This window comes from Anabrus simplex, chromosome 1 (genome assembly GCF_040414725.1).
Source record: "Anabrus simplex isolate iqAnaSimp1 chromosome 1, ASM4041472v1, whole genome shotgun sequence".
Lineage (NCBI taxonomy): Eukaryota > Metazoa > Arthropoda > Insecta > Orthoptera > Tettigoniidae > Anabrus > Anabrus simplex.
This window is the reverse complement of record NC_090265.1, coordinates 1,109,405,012-1,109,423,898: the sequence shown is the minus strand read 5'-3', so window position 1 is coordinate 1,109,423,898 and position 18,887 is coordinate 1,109,405,012. Positions and strand designations below refer to the sequence as shown.

Here is an 18,887-nt window from a genome sequence, read left to right as displayed (position 1 = left end):
TTCATCTAAACAGTGTTATGTGGCTGAAGATGTTGATAATATACGAAACATGTACCACTTTTGACCATTAAAAATTGCCTTAAGCAATCATTGTATCGACTAGGTGGAAAATAAATACTTAATTGTGAATCTATTGAAGTGCGATACGGACCATGAAGCTGATTTTATGTAATTATTTAGTGCTGTAAATAACCAAGCTACAAATGATTCAAAATGGGCAGTTGTTGAATATCTGTGGAGCTGATGGACATTATAAATATGAGAGGATCTCTAGATTCATGTTGTCTATTCTTACCATGTCACTTAATAATGAAGAGTGTGAACAAATTTTTAGCTTGATTAAGAAGAACATGACACAGTTCAGGTCATTGATGTTCAATGGAACTCTGGAAGCCATTTCCATTTTGAAGACTAGAAGTTCTGATGCATGTTAAACACGTATTCTGTTGACTTTCTGAAAGAAGCAAAGCAAGCCACAACTTTAGCTGTTAAATCAGAATGAAGATGTGCATGTGATGGTGTAAATAACTTGGGTGCATTATTATGTGCAGCAACATACTCTTTACTTCAAAGTTTTAATTAGTCGTGTGCATAAAAAAATTACATTGTGCAAGTAAATTTCATTGATGCATTGTAAAGATATTTGTGTGTTTAACTGAGGTGAAATATTTTGTACTTTATAATGTCATCGGTTGCATGTAGTGTTTTATATAAATGCTGTTGAACTCCTCATTATCTAAAGTGAAGAAAATACATGAATTTTGTTTGTTTTACCGCATTTTGGTGCATTGGGTTCCCGCATATTTTGACAAACGGGTATTTTACTGATAGGTCATTTGGAAAGTTGGCAGGTATGCAAATGGAACTCACTGATCTGCATGCTGATTATACCATAAAAGACAAGTTCAAAGACGTTAAGCCTTGTTCAGTTTTACAGATATTTTTCAGAATAAAAGTACCCCAAGATCAAATATATTGTATGAACTTTCTTATATCTTCTGACTACTACAGGTGCAAGCAAAACTTTTCTTTGTTGAGTTCATAAAATCAAGATACTGAGGTAACTTGAAGGACCAAACATTTGAGAGAGATTTTATTTATTCAAACTCAATTTGACAAAATTCTAGACTTAAAAGGAAAGTTTCATCTCTCTTACTAAAATGTACTTTTTAAAATGTACACTGGAAACATTATAGAATGCATTTTATTATTATTATTATTATTTTTTTTTACAAAAACTTCCCTCAGTTGAAGGTTGCCACAATGGACAAAGCATAAGAGACAATGAAATGTATAATTTCGGCTTACAATGATTACAGTATAAGATGATGTAATCAACAAAATTATGTCATTAAAATACAGCATTTATAACATAAAGCAATGATTTCTAAGCAATGAAATTGAATCTCGTAAAGCTGTCAAAGAAACAGTTAGCATTTCTAGAACATGAACGAGGTGTGTGAGAAAAGTAATGAGACTGGAAACACTGCGGGTGATCTGGCAACGTTGTGTCTACTGGCCTGTGCTAGACTGGTTTGTTTATCCCTTCCACTTTCTCAGTCCAAGTTACAACTCCGTACAGCTTACACATTATTTTTAACTGCGCCATCAGTGAAGTTGTGTTTTTGTTGTGTGTTTAAGAAATAGGGCATCAGAATTTAGAGGAACTTTGTGCAGTAAAGTTTTGTATTAAACTTGGTGAATCCCTGAGTGACTTTTGAAAAGTTGAAACAGGTCTACGGGGAACATTGCTTATCAAGAGCACAAGTTTTCTGCGGGCACAAATAATTTTTGAAAGGCCGAGAACATATTGTCCCCGTTAAAATTGGCGATATTACGAGTATTTTAACAAGTGGAAAGCAAAAATTTTATTGTCTGCTTAAAACCGCAGCATGTCATCTGGGAAGTTGTGGCGAGCTGAGAACGAGTTTTTTTTTGTCGTTCAGAGGGGTGAGATTACCGGCGAGACTGTGCCAAGGTCAGGCCAAACCACGTGACTGCCTTCGCACGCGCGCAACCCAGCTTGTTTCTGGAATAGTCTGCGCAAATTAAAGGAGACCATCAGCCAATTACCGTTCTCGCTGAAGAACACGCCTCCCTGGCTAATTAGATAAAAGGCCTTGCTTCGAGTGAATCGTTCTCTTAATGCTTTATGCGCTTATTCTGAAGCTCTCTCTGAATATATTCTTCGCTGTGTGAGACATCACGTTACCGGACCACGTGGAAGGAAAATTTTCAAGTCAAGTCGACGCCCGTTCTACCAGAATTTAGTCTGATAATTAGTGAATTCTGTGGAATAAAAACGCCTAGGAGCCAAGTTAAGTGTGACAGTGTAGACGAGCTGTTTATATTCTGCGTGTGCTTGTGCAAAATACTTAATTTTGTCATCTCAGTTACAGCTTGTGACCAGCGATCTACGGAAGACGTCTTAGAATTGAACATCTCAAGATGAAGAATTCCGCAGTCACCGGCAACGCAATTTCATCGAGGGACATCCGTTGCAGAGCCTCCATGGAGCTGTAAAAATGTAAGGCGTCTCTGGTAATTGGAAGGAGACTGGCCGGAGTATGCTGAAATAACTGACTGTCGACGGGAATCGAACTCTACAAAAACTTGAGTACCTTTTTAATTTAATTTATCTGTCTTACCTTTTGTACAACTAGAGGTCTTTCTTCTTAAGTCTTAGATCTATTAGTTTGCTGTAGTTAGAAATATTTCATTTTTCCTACTTCTTAAGGTGTCGTGGTAGACTAGGTACGTGTGAATGAAATTTTGGAATCTATTAGAGTAGACATGTAGGTTGTCTTTGGATGATTTCCCATGCTTAAGGAGCTTCATATTTAATAATCACTGACCACACGATAAATCCACTTTCCTTGTAATATTGAAAGTTACCGGACGGAAAATTTGCGTGTACATTTTGAGTGAATAGGGTCGAACCTAGTGTCTTTTAAGATCACTTGTTGTTTTTATGATGAAGTCATCTAATTTTACGATATTCCGTGAGGATCAGTAGATGTAATAATCACTTAAATAATAATAATATTGACTAAAGATCGGGTAAAACAGAAGTAAACGCCCGTGAGCCATAAAACTACTGTAGAGTTCCTAAATGTGAGATGGAATGTGCTCTGTTCATGAAGGGTCTGGAATATGGCCTATCCTGCGGGATATTTGTTGTATAATTGTGCAATTGATGAATTAATGGTGATATTTGATTTATTCTTGTGTATTTGGAGCGCAAGATGGATTATAATTATTGGAGCACGTGTTGCGAGTGTATTTCACAAGTAGGAAGTAAAAATAATATGAGTAAGGCTCACGCTTGCGGTAAATTCAACCTGTAGCCCACATGATGGTAGTGCTTATGGATTTTACGAGAATCTTCCATTATAATTTCATGAATTAGATGAACTTGCATTGATATGTGAAATGTATTTCTATCAAGTGATACCCATGACTTCGATCACTAGCCACTATAAATGAAGGAGAGTTTCAGTGCACGGATTATTTCTGCTAGACATTACGCGTCCCGACCACCAATAAAAATCATGAATAAATTCGCCAAATCAGGATTCGATGTAAATAGTGTACATAAAAACGTGTTTCCCTAGTGTGAATGTGTGTGTGTGTAAATGTGTATATTTCTCTTGTGCCATGTTGATTTCATTTAATTTTGATCTGGTCATGCACTTGCTGTGACGCAGATCACACTCATCGTTGTGTGTCGCCTTAAGAAATAATTTCATGCCCTTAAGGGAAAGTTTAATTAAGTTAAGTCAAGGAAGACTAGGAAGGAATTTATTTTCTTAATTAGCGAGATTTAAAAGGAAAGATCATCTCGTTACTTTATGAAGGCACTCGATTTGTAAATAAAATTTATTTAACTAGCTCACACGTTGGTAATGTAAATTTCTAAAAATCTGAAATACTTTAAGATTAATTTGAATAGAAATGAAATGCAAAGATCAGAGGTAGAAATTCGTTAGCCGCATGATTACTTTGAAACATTGTGAAAATAAGTCATTAATAATTAATTAAAAATAATTACTCTGAAATGCTAATGATGATCATTAGGTAAATGATGCAGTGGAAAATTAATACGAACACGATCGTGTGACAATGAAACAGGTTAATTGAATGATAAGAAAATAATAATAATAATAATAATAATAATAATAATAATAATAATCAGAATAATAATTAATTAATTTTGAGAATTTTGGAAACAATTTTCATTTTCTACTGAAGTTCATGTTGGTGTCATTGACCATTATTAAATACTGTAAATGACAAATTCAGTTGCGTACATCTTAAAACCACGTGTTGAGACTACTTTAAATTGGTAAAGCTGTGAACACATGTTAATTTATTTAATTCTTTCAGTCAAATGTTTGGTTTGAGAAGGCAAGTGGCCTAATTACTTCTTTGGTTTCATTACAGCACAGTAAGGCTGGAGTTATGAACACGTGTCACTCTAAATCGAGGAAGAAATCCAATATTATGAAAGTTTCTTTGTTAAAAGAAAAAAAAATCATCAAGAATATTTCATTTGTTTGTCTGCTTATGTGAATAAATGTCAGAGTGTTGTTTTAACATTTCTTTTTATCCTGCTTGGTCATCAATCCTTAACAACCCTTAAATGCCTCTAGAAAGTGATAGCCAACGATCGAACGGTCCACCTTGGGATTCCTCGCTCGATGGCTGGGCTTAGCTCGGGAAAAATGGGGGCAATATTGAAGATGAATCTCGCTCAGGGAGACCTTCAACTTAAAAAACAGATGAAAACATTGAACGTGTGAGGGCTCTTGTGAGTTCAGACAGTCAGGCTCAGGAAAAGAGTGATTCATGTGAGACCAGACATGGAACTCACTTTGTAACACGGTATGGTAGGTTTATATATCAGCTTCTTTTCCCTATCAGTGTCTTCTGGCTGGTCTGTAAAGATTTAAATCGAACTGTGTGGTCTACTACATATACCACATCCACTGATTCTTTGTAGGCTATGATGGTCAGTTCTACTGCTACGGTTATCGGCAAGTCGTCAAGTGTATGCTTCATCATGACAATGCCCCGTGTCACACAGCCATTTCCATCAGTGAATTTTTGACCTCAAAAAGGCATTACTGTTGTTCCTCAACCCCCCTATTCACCTGACTTGAGTCCTTGTGACTTTTTCCTTTTCCCAAAATTGAAATGTCCTAAAAGGACATCATTTTGGAACTCTGGAGAACAATCAAAAGACCATGACCGACCAGTTAAAAGCCATACCAGTTGAAGACTTCCAGCGCTGCTACCAAGAGTGGGAACAACGACTCCACCGGTGTATAGCTATCCAAGGGAACTACTTTGAAAGGGATAACATTGTTTGAAGAAAACAAAAACTTTAGCTAGTATAAAATCAGTCTCATTACTTTTCTCACACATCTTGTAAGCTCCTACCATTAGTTCTATCACTTTAATGTCTTCAATTCAAATATAACTTTGTAACACGGTATAGTAGGTTTATATATATCAACTTCTTTTCCCTATCAGTGTCTTCTGGCTGGTCTGTAAAGATTTCAAAATGAACTGTGTGGTCTACTATATATAACACACCCACTGATTCTTTGTAGGCTATGATGTCAATTCTACTGACATGGTTTTCGGCAAGACTGGATACCTCTTCGGTAATCCTGTAACTTTCTTTCTGAGGAAATTTGCTATTAAGTTCTGAATATTTTATTTCTGATAAAATGTCTTGATCTGGCCCCTAATGAGACTCAAAGCTTGATATGTAGCCCTCAGCATCCAATAATTTGGAGACTCCTACCTTTAAGGTTCGTTTATTTTTGTTTCCATTATATGTAGATTTGATGCGTTAAGGAGAGCTAGAACAGAGCAAAAGCTGGCAAACATCATCAAAATCAGGAAAAGGCCATGTTCTATGAGGTAGAAAGTACAGGCTACTATACCTGATATTATAAGGCAAGAGAGGAGCTGATAGACCACTGATGTCATGGCTTGACAATATCAAAGACTGGACTGGCATCAACAACACTGAAGAACTCTTCAGGTTAGGTAAAGAAAGAGGGTGCTTTCTCCAGAGTGACTGCCAGCCTATGAGGGACTAGATATGGCACTTGAAGATGATTTTATGTATAACCATTATAACGAAAGAAAAAAGGAGTGATAAAGGTAGCTGGAAATGAGACTCCCTTGACAAAAGAACAGCTGCATTGGGTCACACTGCGCTTGTCAAATAATGCTAATTTAAGAGATAGGAAAGCCTATTTGCTATAAAGAACGGACACCAACCCTGCTCATGTCATTTTGTCCTTGCAAAGGCTATTGCACTGTAGTTGAAATGGTGACATACTCACAAATCAATGCTACTTGAAAATGAAAATCCACAGCCTGTTTCCAATCATTCGTCCAGGTCAGGAATGAATGAAGCCCCCATCTAGTGGCGAGGATAGAAATTGTGCCAACTGCCGAAGCCTGTTGCACTCCTCTCGGGCAGTGATTAATGAATGACAGATGAAATGATATTGGAGAGAGTTGCTGGAATGAAAAATGACAGGAAAACTGGAGTACCAGGAGAAAAACTGGTCCCGCCTCCACTTTGTCCAGTACAAATCTCACTTGGAGTGATCAGGATTTGAACCACGGAACCCAGCGGTGAGAGGTCGGTGCGCTGCCGCCTGAACCACGGCGGCTACTCGGTGCTCCTTAATGTCCTAAAAGAAGACTACTACTTGCTTTCTTTATTTCAAATGCTTCGCATTATATACAGTATAGCAATAAAAATTGCTGGAACACATTCAGCACGTCATTTCTAGGGTTCGCTGAGTCTTTACAATTTACGTTCTTTTACATAACCTTCCTTCCATAAATACAGAACGTAGTGACCAAAAGGGTTATGATGATCTGTAGTCTTCCTGTGGTACCAAATGCTATGGATGTAGACTTCATTGACTTTCTTATTCTTTGTTTCCCTTTCAATAGCATACTTGTCAGTCAAAATGCCTCCAGTATGACACAGTGAGCTTGGCCAAGATGTTGCTTCTAGGCAATGTTCAGGGATTTGTTGTTATATATTATTTGCAGTTATATGTTTCATAATGAAATACACAAGATACTGAGATTCCTTCTTTCCAGTTTAAATAACTGACAGTGATGATGAGAAAGCATCCCACATTACAACTGGAATTATGAGCAAAAGATAGAGAAGTGGGGTTGGGAGTTGGAAGAGGTGTCCTAACTGTATGGGGAAAGAGAGAGAAATAATAATTAAAATTAACATTTTAATACAATCGTCTTTTTCAACTCCACTACAGTACATGAATAAAACATAAACGCAGTGTTAGGAATACATTACATCCGGTACTGTACATATTATTAAAAGGCAAATGTTCTACCTGTCAGGCAACATTCAACGTGCCGGTAGGCCACTCATACTTTATTGATTGCACTCTTTCTTTGGCTTCTCATCAAAGTCATAGCAAACTTTTGAAAAAATTACTAGGTAATCCTTTCTGTGCTCCTCCAAGCATTGCTACATTTACACAAAAATGTATTGAGTTAATTTTCCCTGAAGTATTCCAATGTCCTATCCCCAAACTCTTTTCATCATGCCCAGCAATGTGTCAAGTGGGTTCCAGCAACTCTCACAAGCTGAGAGATGGGGAAATGCCTTGATGAGACTATGTTTTCCACTTCAGGAAGAAATTTCAATCTCTCTGTACAAAACATACTGGCCCAAAAATTGTTCACAACATTTAAAGATATTACTTCGGTATCAAAAAAGTTTTCTTAGAATAAAACACTTCAAGTTGTCATAAAATTAAGGCTGGAGTATGTCCAATGTCGCAAACAAAAAAGGAGAAATGTTTCCCACCCCACCAGCAAAATAACACGCAGTTTATGACTGTCTAAACTAACACTCCCTGGTTGCCCATTTACTAAGCCTTAACTTTCACATGCTTTACAGCTATTTTTCTTTTTTTAATTCTAAACTTCTCCAGAATATATGTAAAAATTGATATTTGGACAAAAGTTTGTTGAAATATACTGCTCACATACAAAAGAAAGGATATCCAAATTGATTTGTACTCATTTTTAAATGCAAGAATACTTTCAAACAGAAAAATGTTTCTCTCTCTTCAGATATTTGCCTACACAGACTTTAAAACCGCCAAAGTTTAATTCTTATCTTAAAACACCATCTTGATGAAAATTCATTCAATATGTTCCACATGAGAAACATCACCGCTAACAGCTAAACCTGGTTTCTCTGAGCAGGAAATTATTTTAATGTTCTCAGATCCCGAGTTATAATTATTTGCACTTTCTATGTAATACTTTTTCTTTATAGGAATCATATACTAGTCAACAAAATATATATATATATATATATATTTAAGGTGTACAAATATACCTAGAGAAACACAAATACACACACAATCTGCTTATAACAGCAGACAGGTCAAGTGATACTGAAATCTTTGTGAATTACCGTGTAACACTCACAAAATTGTGCCTTTTGAACAATTTGTTTAAACACTGAGTCTATTTGTAACAATTCAACCATAAATGGCTGCTGACCTCATCAAGCCTGTTTTTTACTTTGTGGCCATGATTTAGCAGTTGTGTGAAGTGACTAATCTTCATCACACCAACGACAACACTACAGCCAACAATATCCTGGAACAAAAAACTTGCCAACATCGTTTTAAGGAATACTTTTTGTCTCCAGGTATTTTTTAGCAGCTTTAGAGTAAAGTCTATTGTTGGAACTGAATGTAGCAATGCTAGGTTTCATGAAGTAGGGTCGGTATGGCTGAGGTTGAGAAGAAGTGGGCTTATTAGGGCCAGACCGCTTGTCCTGAGGGCCAAACTGAGTACTGTTGGTGTACCTGTTGCCTGTACCATTGCGCTGACGTAAGTGCGCTGGAATATCCCCTTCATTAACATGGAGTAATTGAGTGTTGGTCACTTCGCAGTCGATCTGCATCATGGTCACATGGTTTGGAGGAGCTGACATAGATTCTGTAACAAAATGATGGAACAATAACTAAGAAACTAAAAAGTGGAATTGTTGTGGCTTTTTTATTAATGAATCTAACATTGTTATTTCTAGTGATATATAAAATATTTTCTGAAATAAATGATTCTGTGTTACAAAAAATGCCATATGCAATCCTACCATGATCTCCGGCACTGTCAAATAATGAAGTTAACCTTAATCTAAACTGGAAAGAGCACAAAACATGAAGAAGAAATGAAGCTACATCAATTTTCTAGTTAGAATATTCAAGAAAACTAAACAAAATCTACAATATATTCATCTTACTAGTTTTGCTTTTTAATGTAACAGTCATTCTTACCATTTATCAGGCCCTTGAAAAAGTATGGAAGTGAAATCTGGTTGACAAAACTGGTATAATTCTCATCAGTAAACCTCAATTTGAAACCCACAGAGATCCTGAGGCACCCAATCAAGACAGTATCTAAAATTTAAGCACCGAGCTCGATAGCTGCAGTCGCTTAAGTGCGGCCAGCATCCAGTATTCGGGAGATAGTAGGTTCGAACCCCACTGTCGGCAGCCCTGAAGATGGTTTTCCGTGGTTTCCCATTTTCACACCAGGTAAATGCTGGGGCTGTACCTTAATTAAGGCCACGGCCGCTTCCTTCCCATTCCTAGCCCCTTCCTGTCCCATCGTCGCCATAAGACCTATCTGTGTCAGTGCGACGTAAAGCAACTAGCAAAAAAAAAATTTAAGCTGTCCCCCATAACTGAATATCCTTCAGTAAAACTAAAAATTAATTCCAATACCATTAAATTTAACATTTTCCAAGCGACTATCAAGGAAAAAACATCTACCATATCAGGGTCTGAAAGTATATGAGGATTGATCACAAGATGAGATTAGAACGGTAAACAGAGCAGAACTATATTGATCCCTCTTTTTACACAACTCCCCTTCTTCTTTCTCTTTTCCCTTTATGCCTTCGCAGGCGTTGGATCATACAACTCCCCAATAGATCAAAATAAAGAAAACTTTGATGCAGAAATAAAGGTCCTTTCCTGATAAACCTCATGGGTAATAATTTAATTTTGTGTGGCTATTTCTAGCTGGGTGCAGCCCTTGTAAGGCAGACCCTCTGATGAGGGTGAGTAACATCTGCCATGTGTAGATAACTACGTGTTATTGTGGTGGAGGATAGTGTGGTGTGTGAGTTGCAAGGATGTTGGGGATAGCACAAACACGCAGTTCCTGAGCCAAGGGAATTAACAATTTAAGGTTAAAATCTCCAACCTGGCCAGGAATCGAACCCAGGACCTCTGGACCAAAGGCCAGCGTGCTAACCATTTAGCCATGGAGCCGGACTCCTTATGGGTGAACCACATCAACAACGAGGAGGTACTCCGTTGTACTGGGAAATCATGCAAAGTCTTAACACTTGCAAAATGCAGGAAAGCAGCCTATTTTGTTCACATCTTCCAAAATAAGAAATAGAGCCTGATGCAACAGAGAAGGGAAACGTGGATGTGGGCTGAGAAGATTATCCATGGTGTGGAACATCTGACAGTGGTTCGACATCCATGCTACACCAACTTTGATGAGGAAGCACAAAATAGGAGAAATTACTCCATAATAGTCGCTAATCTACTGTGAAGAAATGACACCAGAAGAATAAGAAAATGAAATATTATTCCAGCCAAGGCTTGGAAATAATTTTACACAGCAGTGACATTTAACCCTAGTGTCCCCAGTATGGAACACAAACCTTTTTGATTTTTGAATTAATGTCTTAAAAAAAATTCACAATGCTCTGAGCATGTTATTTCTGCACATTAGTAAGATGGATGTGCAGACTATTACATGAAAACCCTTGTAAATCAACCTGTAGAGGGCTGTAAATAATGCAGTATTTAATGAACTAACAAGCACAATTGCATTACATTCCTTCAATGTTACAGACTATGAATCGCATTGTTGAATCCATATTGACGGTTGAACTACTACTTTTTTTTTTACTTCGCACCAACATAGATATGTCTTATGGTGACGATGGGATAGGAAAGGCCTAGGAATTGGAAGGACACGGCCGTGGCCTTAATTAAGGTACAGCCCCGGCATTTTCCTGGTGTGAAAATGGGAAACCACGGAAAACCATCTGCAGAGCTGCCGACAGTGGGGCTCAAACCCACTATCTCCCGATTACTGGATACTGGCCGCACTTAAGCGGTTGAACTTCTTACAAAATTGTACAAAATTATATTTAATCCTCCTAGTCAATACTATATATATTTTATGTCCAATTAAGGCTAAAATTCATACATAAATAGACATGTTTCGACCCGGCATCGAGTCATCCTCAGTAAGATGGCTGTAAATAATGCAATATTTAATGAACTAACAAACGCAATTGCATTACATTCCTTCAGTGTTACAGACTATGAATTTCGTTGTTGAATCCGTATTGACGGTTGAACTTCTTACAAAATTGTACAAAATTATTTTTAATCCTCCTAGTCAATCCTATATATCTGAAAATATTGTGTTGAGTAGCAATCTCTAGTAGAAACAGAAATGGCAGTCAACAAATTACCCTCAGTTAAACAGAAAGAGATAAATTACGTTATGAAAAACAAACTTTTGTCATATCATAAACATGTATTTAATCATAACACAGACTGATCCATTAATAAGAAAGTTAACAACCTCAAAGAAAAATTAAAGGTTAATGACCTAATACCAACTAAATCTGATAAAGGGAATGCAATAGTAATCATGGAGAGGAACGATTATATTAATACAGTAAGACACATTCGTTTTTCGTGGAAAACATATTTGGCATAATCAAGAAGAATCCCTTATATAATCTGTAAAGAGAATTAAAATCAATAGTCAATAATAGTACTTTCATTTTCTATGAATTTGAAAAGAAAAAACTCATTGCCATGAATCCTAGGTTACCCGTTGCAAAATCGTTACCAAAAATTCATAGGCTAACACCCCTATATGACCTATTATCAATTTTAGGGGTAGCCCGATGTACAAGTTATCTCAATTTATTCAAGATTTCCTTAGTAGACATTATCACTACCATGCAAATACAATAATAAAGAACTCCATAGAACTTTGCAAAAGAATAAAACATATAAAGGTACCAGAACACCACATGATCCTTTCATTTGATGTCATCAATATTTATGCCAATATCCCTGTTAAAACCACTATGAATTTGATACAGAATAATTTAACCAAATTCAGTAAATTAAGCATTGGTGAAATAGATGAGTTCATAGGCCTATTAAAATTCTCTTTAAGTAATAATTACTTCATTTTTAAGAATAAAATCTACCAACAGACAGGTTTACCTATGGGAGCACCGTCCTCTAGTATTTTGGCGAACTTATATGAGACAGCTTCATTAACTGTCTGGCACTGAGGTTCTATTATTTCCACATTTTCTGCTAAGAACACTGACTCTCCATGATAATTCTTGCAGTAGAAGTTATGAACATTTTCCTCCATTTCAAGGGTGAGGTTTTCACATTCACTGTGCAAACAGGCAAACCAGGCTCTACAAAAGGACAAAAACAGGCCTGTCACTCTCATGTACTAACCTAAAAATGCCTGAAAATATTATTCCACTCTCATTCAGGAAAATCTTTTTGCTATTTGTATAGAGACACATACAAAGAAGACATGTTACAGTATTCAAAACCACTCCATTTGGATATACCGGTACAATGCTCTTGTACTCAACTGAGTGGAAGGACATTTTCCAGATTACAGCACTTTTTTTTTTTTTTTTTTTTTTGTATGCTTTCCTACTATTCTGTAATGAATTTTGGACACTGCCCTTTCAACACGTAACATTAACAGACCACCGCCTACTTCTCTTCATTACATGTAATAAATATTTTTGGTCCGTATTGATGATATTTGATTGAAATAATAACATTAAGTTATTTATTAGACCACCTAATCAATACAAAATCGTCTTGGATGATTTACATAGATTTGTTAGCTAATAGTGGTACATGTTTCGCCTTCCCTGAAGGCATCATCAGCCATAGTCTTAACCTTGAATTGAAAATAAGCGTCTAAATAACATGTAGTAATGAAATGAATTTTAAAATCTTGAAGAGATTTGAAGTAAAATAACATTAAAAATAACAATGATGGTTTGAAAATACAATGTGATGAGATATAATAGTGGAAGTATTGACAAAATTAACTTAGAAGGTTGCTAAAATAAGTACAATGGATAAAACAACAGATTGTTATACAACAAGTAGTAAGATTGCATAAAAGTAAAGTTGATAGTCTGGCGGTTATAATTAGACGATGGCGAAAAATCGTATATAATCAAAGTAAAGAAGAGAGAATAAAAGTCAAAGTTAGTCGAGAGATCCGGAGTTAATCATGATCTTGAAGATAAAAGACGAAAGTCAGATGCATATGGTGAAGTTGTAGAACACGTTGAGGTTATGAAGTTGGTGAATAGAAGTTGAAGAACAGTTTCAAATAGGATCACTATGGACCATCTCAAAATTTGAAGTGATGTTCAAATGTTGTAAATTGTGAGTTTGTAGATATTCTAGTTGAAAAAGCATATAAAAGTGGAATCTGTAAAAGGAAGCAAGAAACGTAGAGTTAATTGTGTGAAAAGATATTTGAAAATATTGAAGTAGAATCGTGTGCACTTACCATTTGACGGTGACAAAGATAGCTTGTAACATTATGAGTTAGAAGTATTTGCATCCGTAGACTTCTTGCTACGTGTGTTATAACTGAAGGTTTGTGCTGGAGGGGGATCTGTTTGCGTTGACGTAACTATTGGAGGGGGGCTGCTATTGGTGGGAGGGAAGGAAGAGAGTGTATTACTGCGCATGTTGTAACGGTGTAAGGCTATTGGAGGGAGCGATGTTACGGTGGGTGTGGCTATGGGTTTATTGGTTGTATTTGAATTAGAGGTACTAGCGGCGGGGGGAAGGGAGGGGGGTATATTAGCTGTAGGGGAGGTGGGAACTCTAATTGATGTGAGGTTGAAGATTTTTAAGAATATGTTAGTGAGGGAAGTTGATTCTCGTAATAAAATAAGAATCTGTTCATACAAGGGGCTTTTTTTTATCAATACTGTCATTTAGATTCTTATCTTTATTAAAATGTTGGTCGAGGAAAATAAATAAGTTTTCATATTCTGTCATGAGTTTGCTTTTATCGACTCTTTTTAGGATATGGAGGTCTTGTTCTATTGTGGTGAATTTATGCCCTGTGTCCCTCATGTGGTTGGCCATTGCGGAGAATTTGTTGTGTCTTTGGGCATTGTAATGCTCGGCGTATCTGGTAGAGAAGCTACGGCCAGTTTGGCCAACATAATAAAAATTATATGTAGAGCATTTCAATCTGTATATTCCTGATCCAGAGTAACTATTGTCTGTGATGTTAATAGAGTTGTGATTGAAGAATAAATTACGATTAGTGTTTTTTGTTGTGTAGGCTATTTTTATTTCGTGCTTCATTAATGAATTGGTTATCGGATAAATGCTATGGTTAGTGAACGTGAATTTAGCGTATTTTGGTTTGACGGGTTTCAATGGAGTTAAATTGGTAGCTAGTTTCAGACACAACAAATTCTCCGCAATGGCCAACCACATGAGGGACACAGGGCATAAATTCACCACAATAGAACAAGACCTCCATATCCTAAAAAGAGTCGATAAAAGCAAACTCATGACAGAATATGAAAACTTATTTATTTTCCTCGACCAACATTTTAATAAAGATAAGAATCTAAATGACACTATTGATAAAAAAAAGCCCCTTGTATGAACAGATTCTTATTTTATTACGAGAATCAACTTCCCTCACCAACATATTCTTAAAAATCTTCAACCTCACATCAATTAGAGTTCCCACCTCCCCTACAGCTAATATACCCCCCTCCCTTCCCCCCGCCGCTAGTACCTCTAATTCAAATACAACCAATAAACCCATAGCCACACCCACCGTAACATCGCTCCCTCCAATAGCCTTACACCGTTACAACACGCGCAGTAACACACTCTCTTCCTTCCCTCCCACCAATAGCAGCCCCCCTCCAATAGTTACGTCAACGCAAACAGATCCCCCTCCAGCACAAACCTTCAGTTATAACACACGTAGCAAGAAGTCTACGGATGCAAATACTTCTAACTCATAATGTTACAAGCTATCTTTGTCACCGTCAAATGGTAAGTGCACACGATTCTACTTCAATATTTTCAAATATCTTTTCACACAATTAACTCTACGTTTCTTGCTTCCTTTACAGATTCCACTTTTATATGCTTTTTCAACTAGAATATCTACAAACTCACAATTTACAACATTTGAACATCACTTCAAATTTTGAGATGGTCCATAGTGATCCTATTTGAAACTGTTCTTCAACTTCTATTCACCAACTTCATAACCTCAACGTATTCTGCAACTTCACCATATGCATCCGACTTTCGTCTTTTATCTTCAAGATCATGATTAACTCCGGATCTCTCGACTAACTTTGACTTTTATTCTCTCTTCTTTACTTTGATTATATACGATTTTTCGCCATCGTCTAATTATAACCGCCAGACTATCAACTTTACTTTTATGCAATCTTACTACTTGTTGTATAACAATCTGTTGTTTTATCCATTGTACTTATTTTAGCAACCTTCTAAGTTAATTTTGTCAATACTTCCACTATTATATCTCATCACATTGTATTTTCAAACCATCATTGTTATTTTTAATGTTATTTTACTTCAAATCTCTTCAAGATTTTAAAATTCATTTCATTACTACATGTTATTTAGACGCTTATTTTCAATTTAAGGTTAAGACTATGGCTGATGATGCCTTCAGGGAAGGCGAAACATGTACCACTATTAGCTAACAAATCTATGTAAATCATCCAAGATGATTTTGTATTGATTAGGTGGTCTAATAAATAACTTAATGTTATTATTTCAATCATACTTTGCAGCTTTGAATAACTAATGTTTTTTCACTCGTAACTAAATTTTTGACAAAATTTATTATGTAACTATTTTATGGAAGCCCTTGAATACAACACAATTGCTTTTCTCCATTTTAGTAAAAATCATGACTAATACTAAAATTCTTGAAATTCACGAACAGCTTACAGTTTCAGTTTCCTAGAAACTGTTGATAAGCTGATTCCACTCTCCTCTACTCATGAATGTTTTGTTTATCATAATATCATGAATTATACATTAAAATGTTTTGTATTATAAATAAGAAAGTCATTATTCAATTCTTCTTCACTTTGTCATCTTTACTGATGATGTCCTGGTTGTGGAGCTGCTGCTGCAGATCCTCCAAGGTTAGCAGAGTGCAGTTGCACTTTGTTATTGGCAGCTGCCTGTACTTCAATATCAGTGAAGCCATATAGTTTTTACCTTATTTGTTGGGCTGAGTTGTTCTTAGGCCTACCTCTTCTTTTTAGCTGAAAGTCAAGGGCTGTTTTGGCTACATAGCTTTCGTCCTTTTCGTTCACCTTCTCGAACCACATCACCTGCTCACGCTGAATCTTCTCCACGACTGTCTCCTTCGTTGCCTACGCTATAATACAAGGCCTTGAAATGCACTAATGAAAACAGGTGCCTAGTTCACCATTCAGCCACTGGGATCGCGCTGTTGCCCCCTTGTGTTCGCATGGCCGTGTATGTCTATAAATAAATTATATCCTAAATAAAGAGAGTTGAATGTTGTAGGTGTCTACAGTTTTCAAACTTTCCTACTCAGGGGCTTCTTATCGAGTTTCAAAACTTTCTCACTTCTACTTGAGTGGCTCGAAGCAATGTTGTCTAATAGAGGTCTCAGAAATTTTTGGAGTAGAAAAAGAGGTAGTTTGTCGTCTTTACACTCTCTACACTTAATTTCAATGATGAACCTGGCTTTCAGAAGAAACGTACACATTTTTAGTAACTGTCGTCGAGGTAAATACTGCACAGCAGAGGTAACAAATTCCGTCATGCGCTGCAGAAGAGCCACAAACGATGATTTCGGGTATCTGAGGGCTCCTCGATCTTGAAAGCGAATAAGACACTATGTTGGACTTTCACTAGCTGGAGAAGTGATATGTTCTAAACAGCCTTCACAGTCTGTTTGTTCTTCTGCCACGCGCACTAAGTATCCTGCTACCATAGCTAGAGAAATACCAGGTATTGTAGCTGTTGAATCTGAAACAAATTAATCATATTTATGTACTAGCGAACACTTAAATAAAAAAGTATTGTTCACACAGATCTGATGTAATTTACCTTGCAAGGGTTTTGTAATGATAGACATTACGTGTTCAGGAAGCTGCGGAATTTGCACATCATCGCGACTTTCATTCCTTCTATATCTTTCATCCATCTGGCACATTCTTGGTTGTAGTAAACTGGTTCGTACATTTTCATCCCTCAGCTCAACATTGCCATGTTTTGATGCCGCAATAATTCCTGTATGGAGTGTTGTTTCTATTGCGTTAAGGCATGACCTTGGGTCCATTGTGTCATTGTATCCCGCTTTGCGTCGTAGGTGGCTAAAGAAAAGTTCGATATCATCGCTTGTTAGATTCCTCGTCAAGACATAATGAAAATTTATACTTATGAGGTATTTTACGCAGGCCACAGTGGATTGGGTAGTCAAGACCAACGCCTGATACGTTTCCCTCGTGAATCTTTTCTTTTTCTCTGGATGCATTTGAATGTTCTTGATATATGAGAGGAAATCATTTATTAACCAACTGAGGCGTTCATCTTCAATGCTGAAAAATGCCAGTTTGTTCTCATTCCTGGAATATGTCCCATATGAGGTGTTGCAGACATCATGGGCATCGAACCACTTCATAAAATGCTCCACGAAAGAAATTGTTTCTTTTAAACTGTTCCTGTCTTTAATGCTCTCGGGACAAACCACCTCCATACTCTTCAAACCAGCGATTGTTTCAGGGGAAAATACAATTTTGGCTCTTGCTACATTCATTTTCTCCAAATTTGTAGGGTAAACTACTTTTCTGGTTAGTTTCCTCACAGGCTTCATAATTGAAGATTTCTGGAGTTTGAAAAGACTTCTCAAATGATCGTCGGTCACGATAGCATTGTTTACAAAAAGTCTCGTGACAAATGTTGGGATCGCACATTTTTTATGACGTGACTGGGATCGAAACTTAGGAACAGAGGTCTAGTTTTATCAGCTGGATGTCGTATCTCATGCGTAATGCTTCCTCCACATAATGTTTCGAACATCGAAACATTTACCTGAGAATTGTCGGTCACAATTCTGATCACTCTGAAACCACACTCTTCAACAGCATTTAACGCATCCAAGGTTAATTTTGCAAGTTGTGAGCCCGTAACGGATGAAGTGAAATAGAAAGACACCGGTATTCTGTAATATGTAGAGAGTCCCTTGAACAAAATGTAGAGTAGTTTATTGGCCAACCTATCTTCGATTCCAAGAGCGTCAATGTCAATGTCATTCAGTCCAATAAACATATCTAATTTCCTGTCATACATAAGTTTCGGCTTTATGGACATTTCATCTATTATAAGGGAACCAACCTTTTCGTTATCATTCACTAACGACAGTTTTTCTGCCAGTAATCGGGCTTTAGTTAGCGAAGTTATGCCTGTTTCTCCTTTTGAGTATCCAACATACGATTTCAACGTTCTTGGATGAGGAAGATGAAAAATATCGAGTGTTCTGAGAAGCCGATAACCAGTTGGCGACCTTGAAGATAATAGAAATATGGCTTTTCAGGCGTTTGCTCTATTAACCAGCATTTCGTCTTAGGTCTGACACTAGACTCTTCAGAGTGGGATGTGTCAGACCCTACCCACTGATGCTGG

General features: G+C 36.8%; 1 protein-coding gene across 3 annotated transcripts in view; it reads right to left on the bottom strand.

Annotated features, from left to right (window-relative positions):
* Positions 1 to 4,739: 4,739 nt before the first annotated feature.
* The window catches only part of Atf6 (bZIP_ATF6 domain-containing protein ATf6), a 350,870-nt gene continuing 336,722 nt past the window's right edge, over positions 4,740 to 18,887 (bottom strand). For 2 of the 3 annotated variants that reach the window (XM_067137320.2, XM_067137321.2), the window contains exon 13: positions 4,740 to 9,030. In XM_067137320.2, coding sequence (XP_066993421.2) covers positions 8,714 to 9,030 — 317 coding nt within the window. In that variant the 3' untranslated portion in view covers positions 4,740 to 8,713. Of the gene's footprint in view, positions 9,031 to 12,371; positions 12,578 to 18,887 lie in introns of all 3 variants that reach the window. The other variant, XR_010858597.2, reaches the window with a different exon arrangement.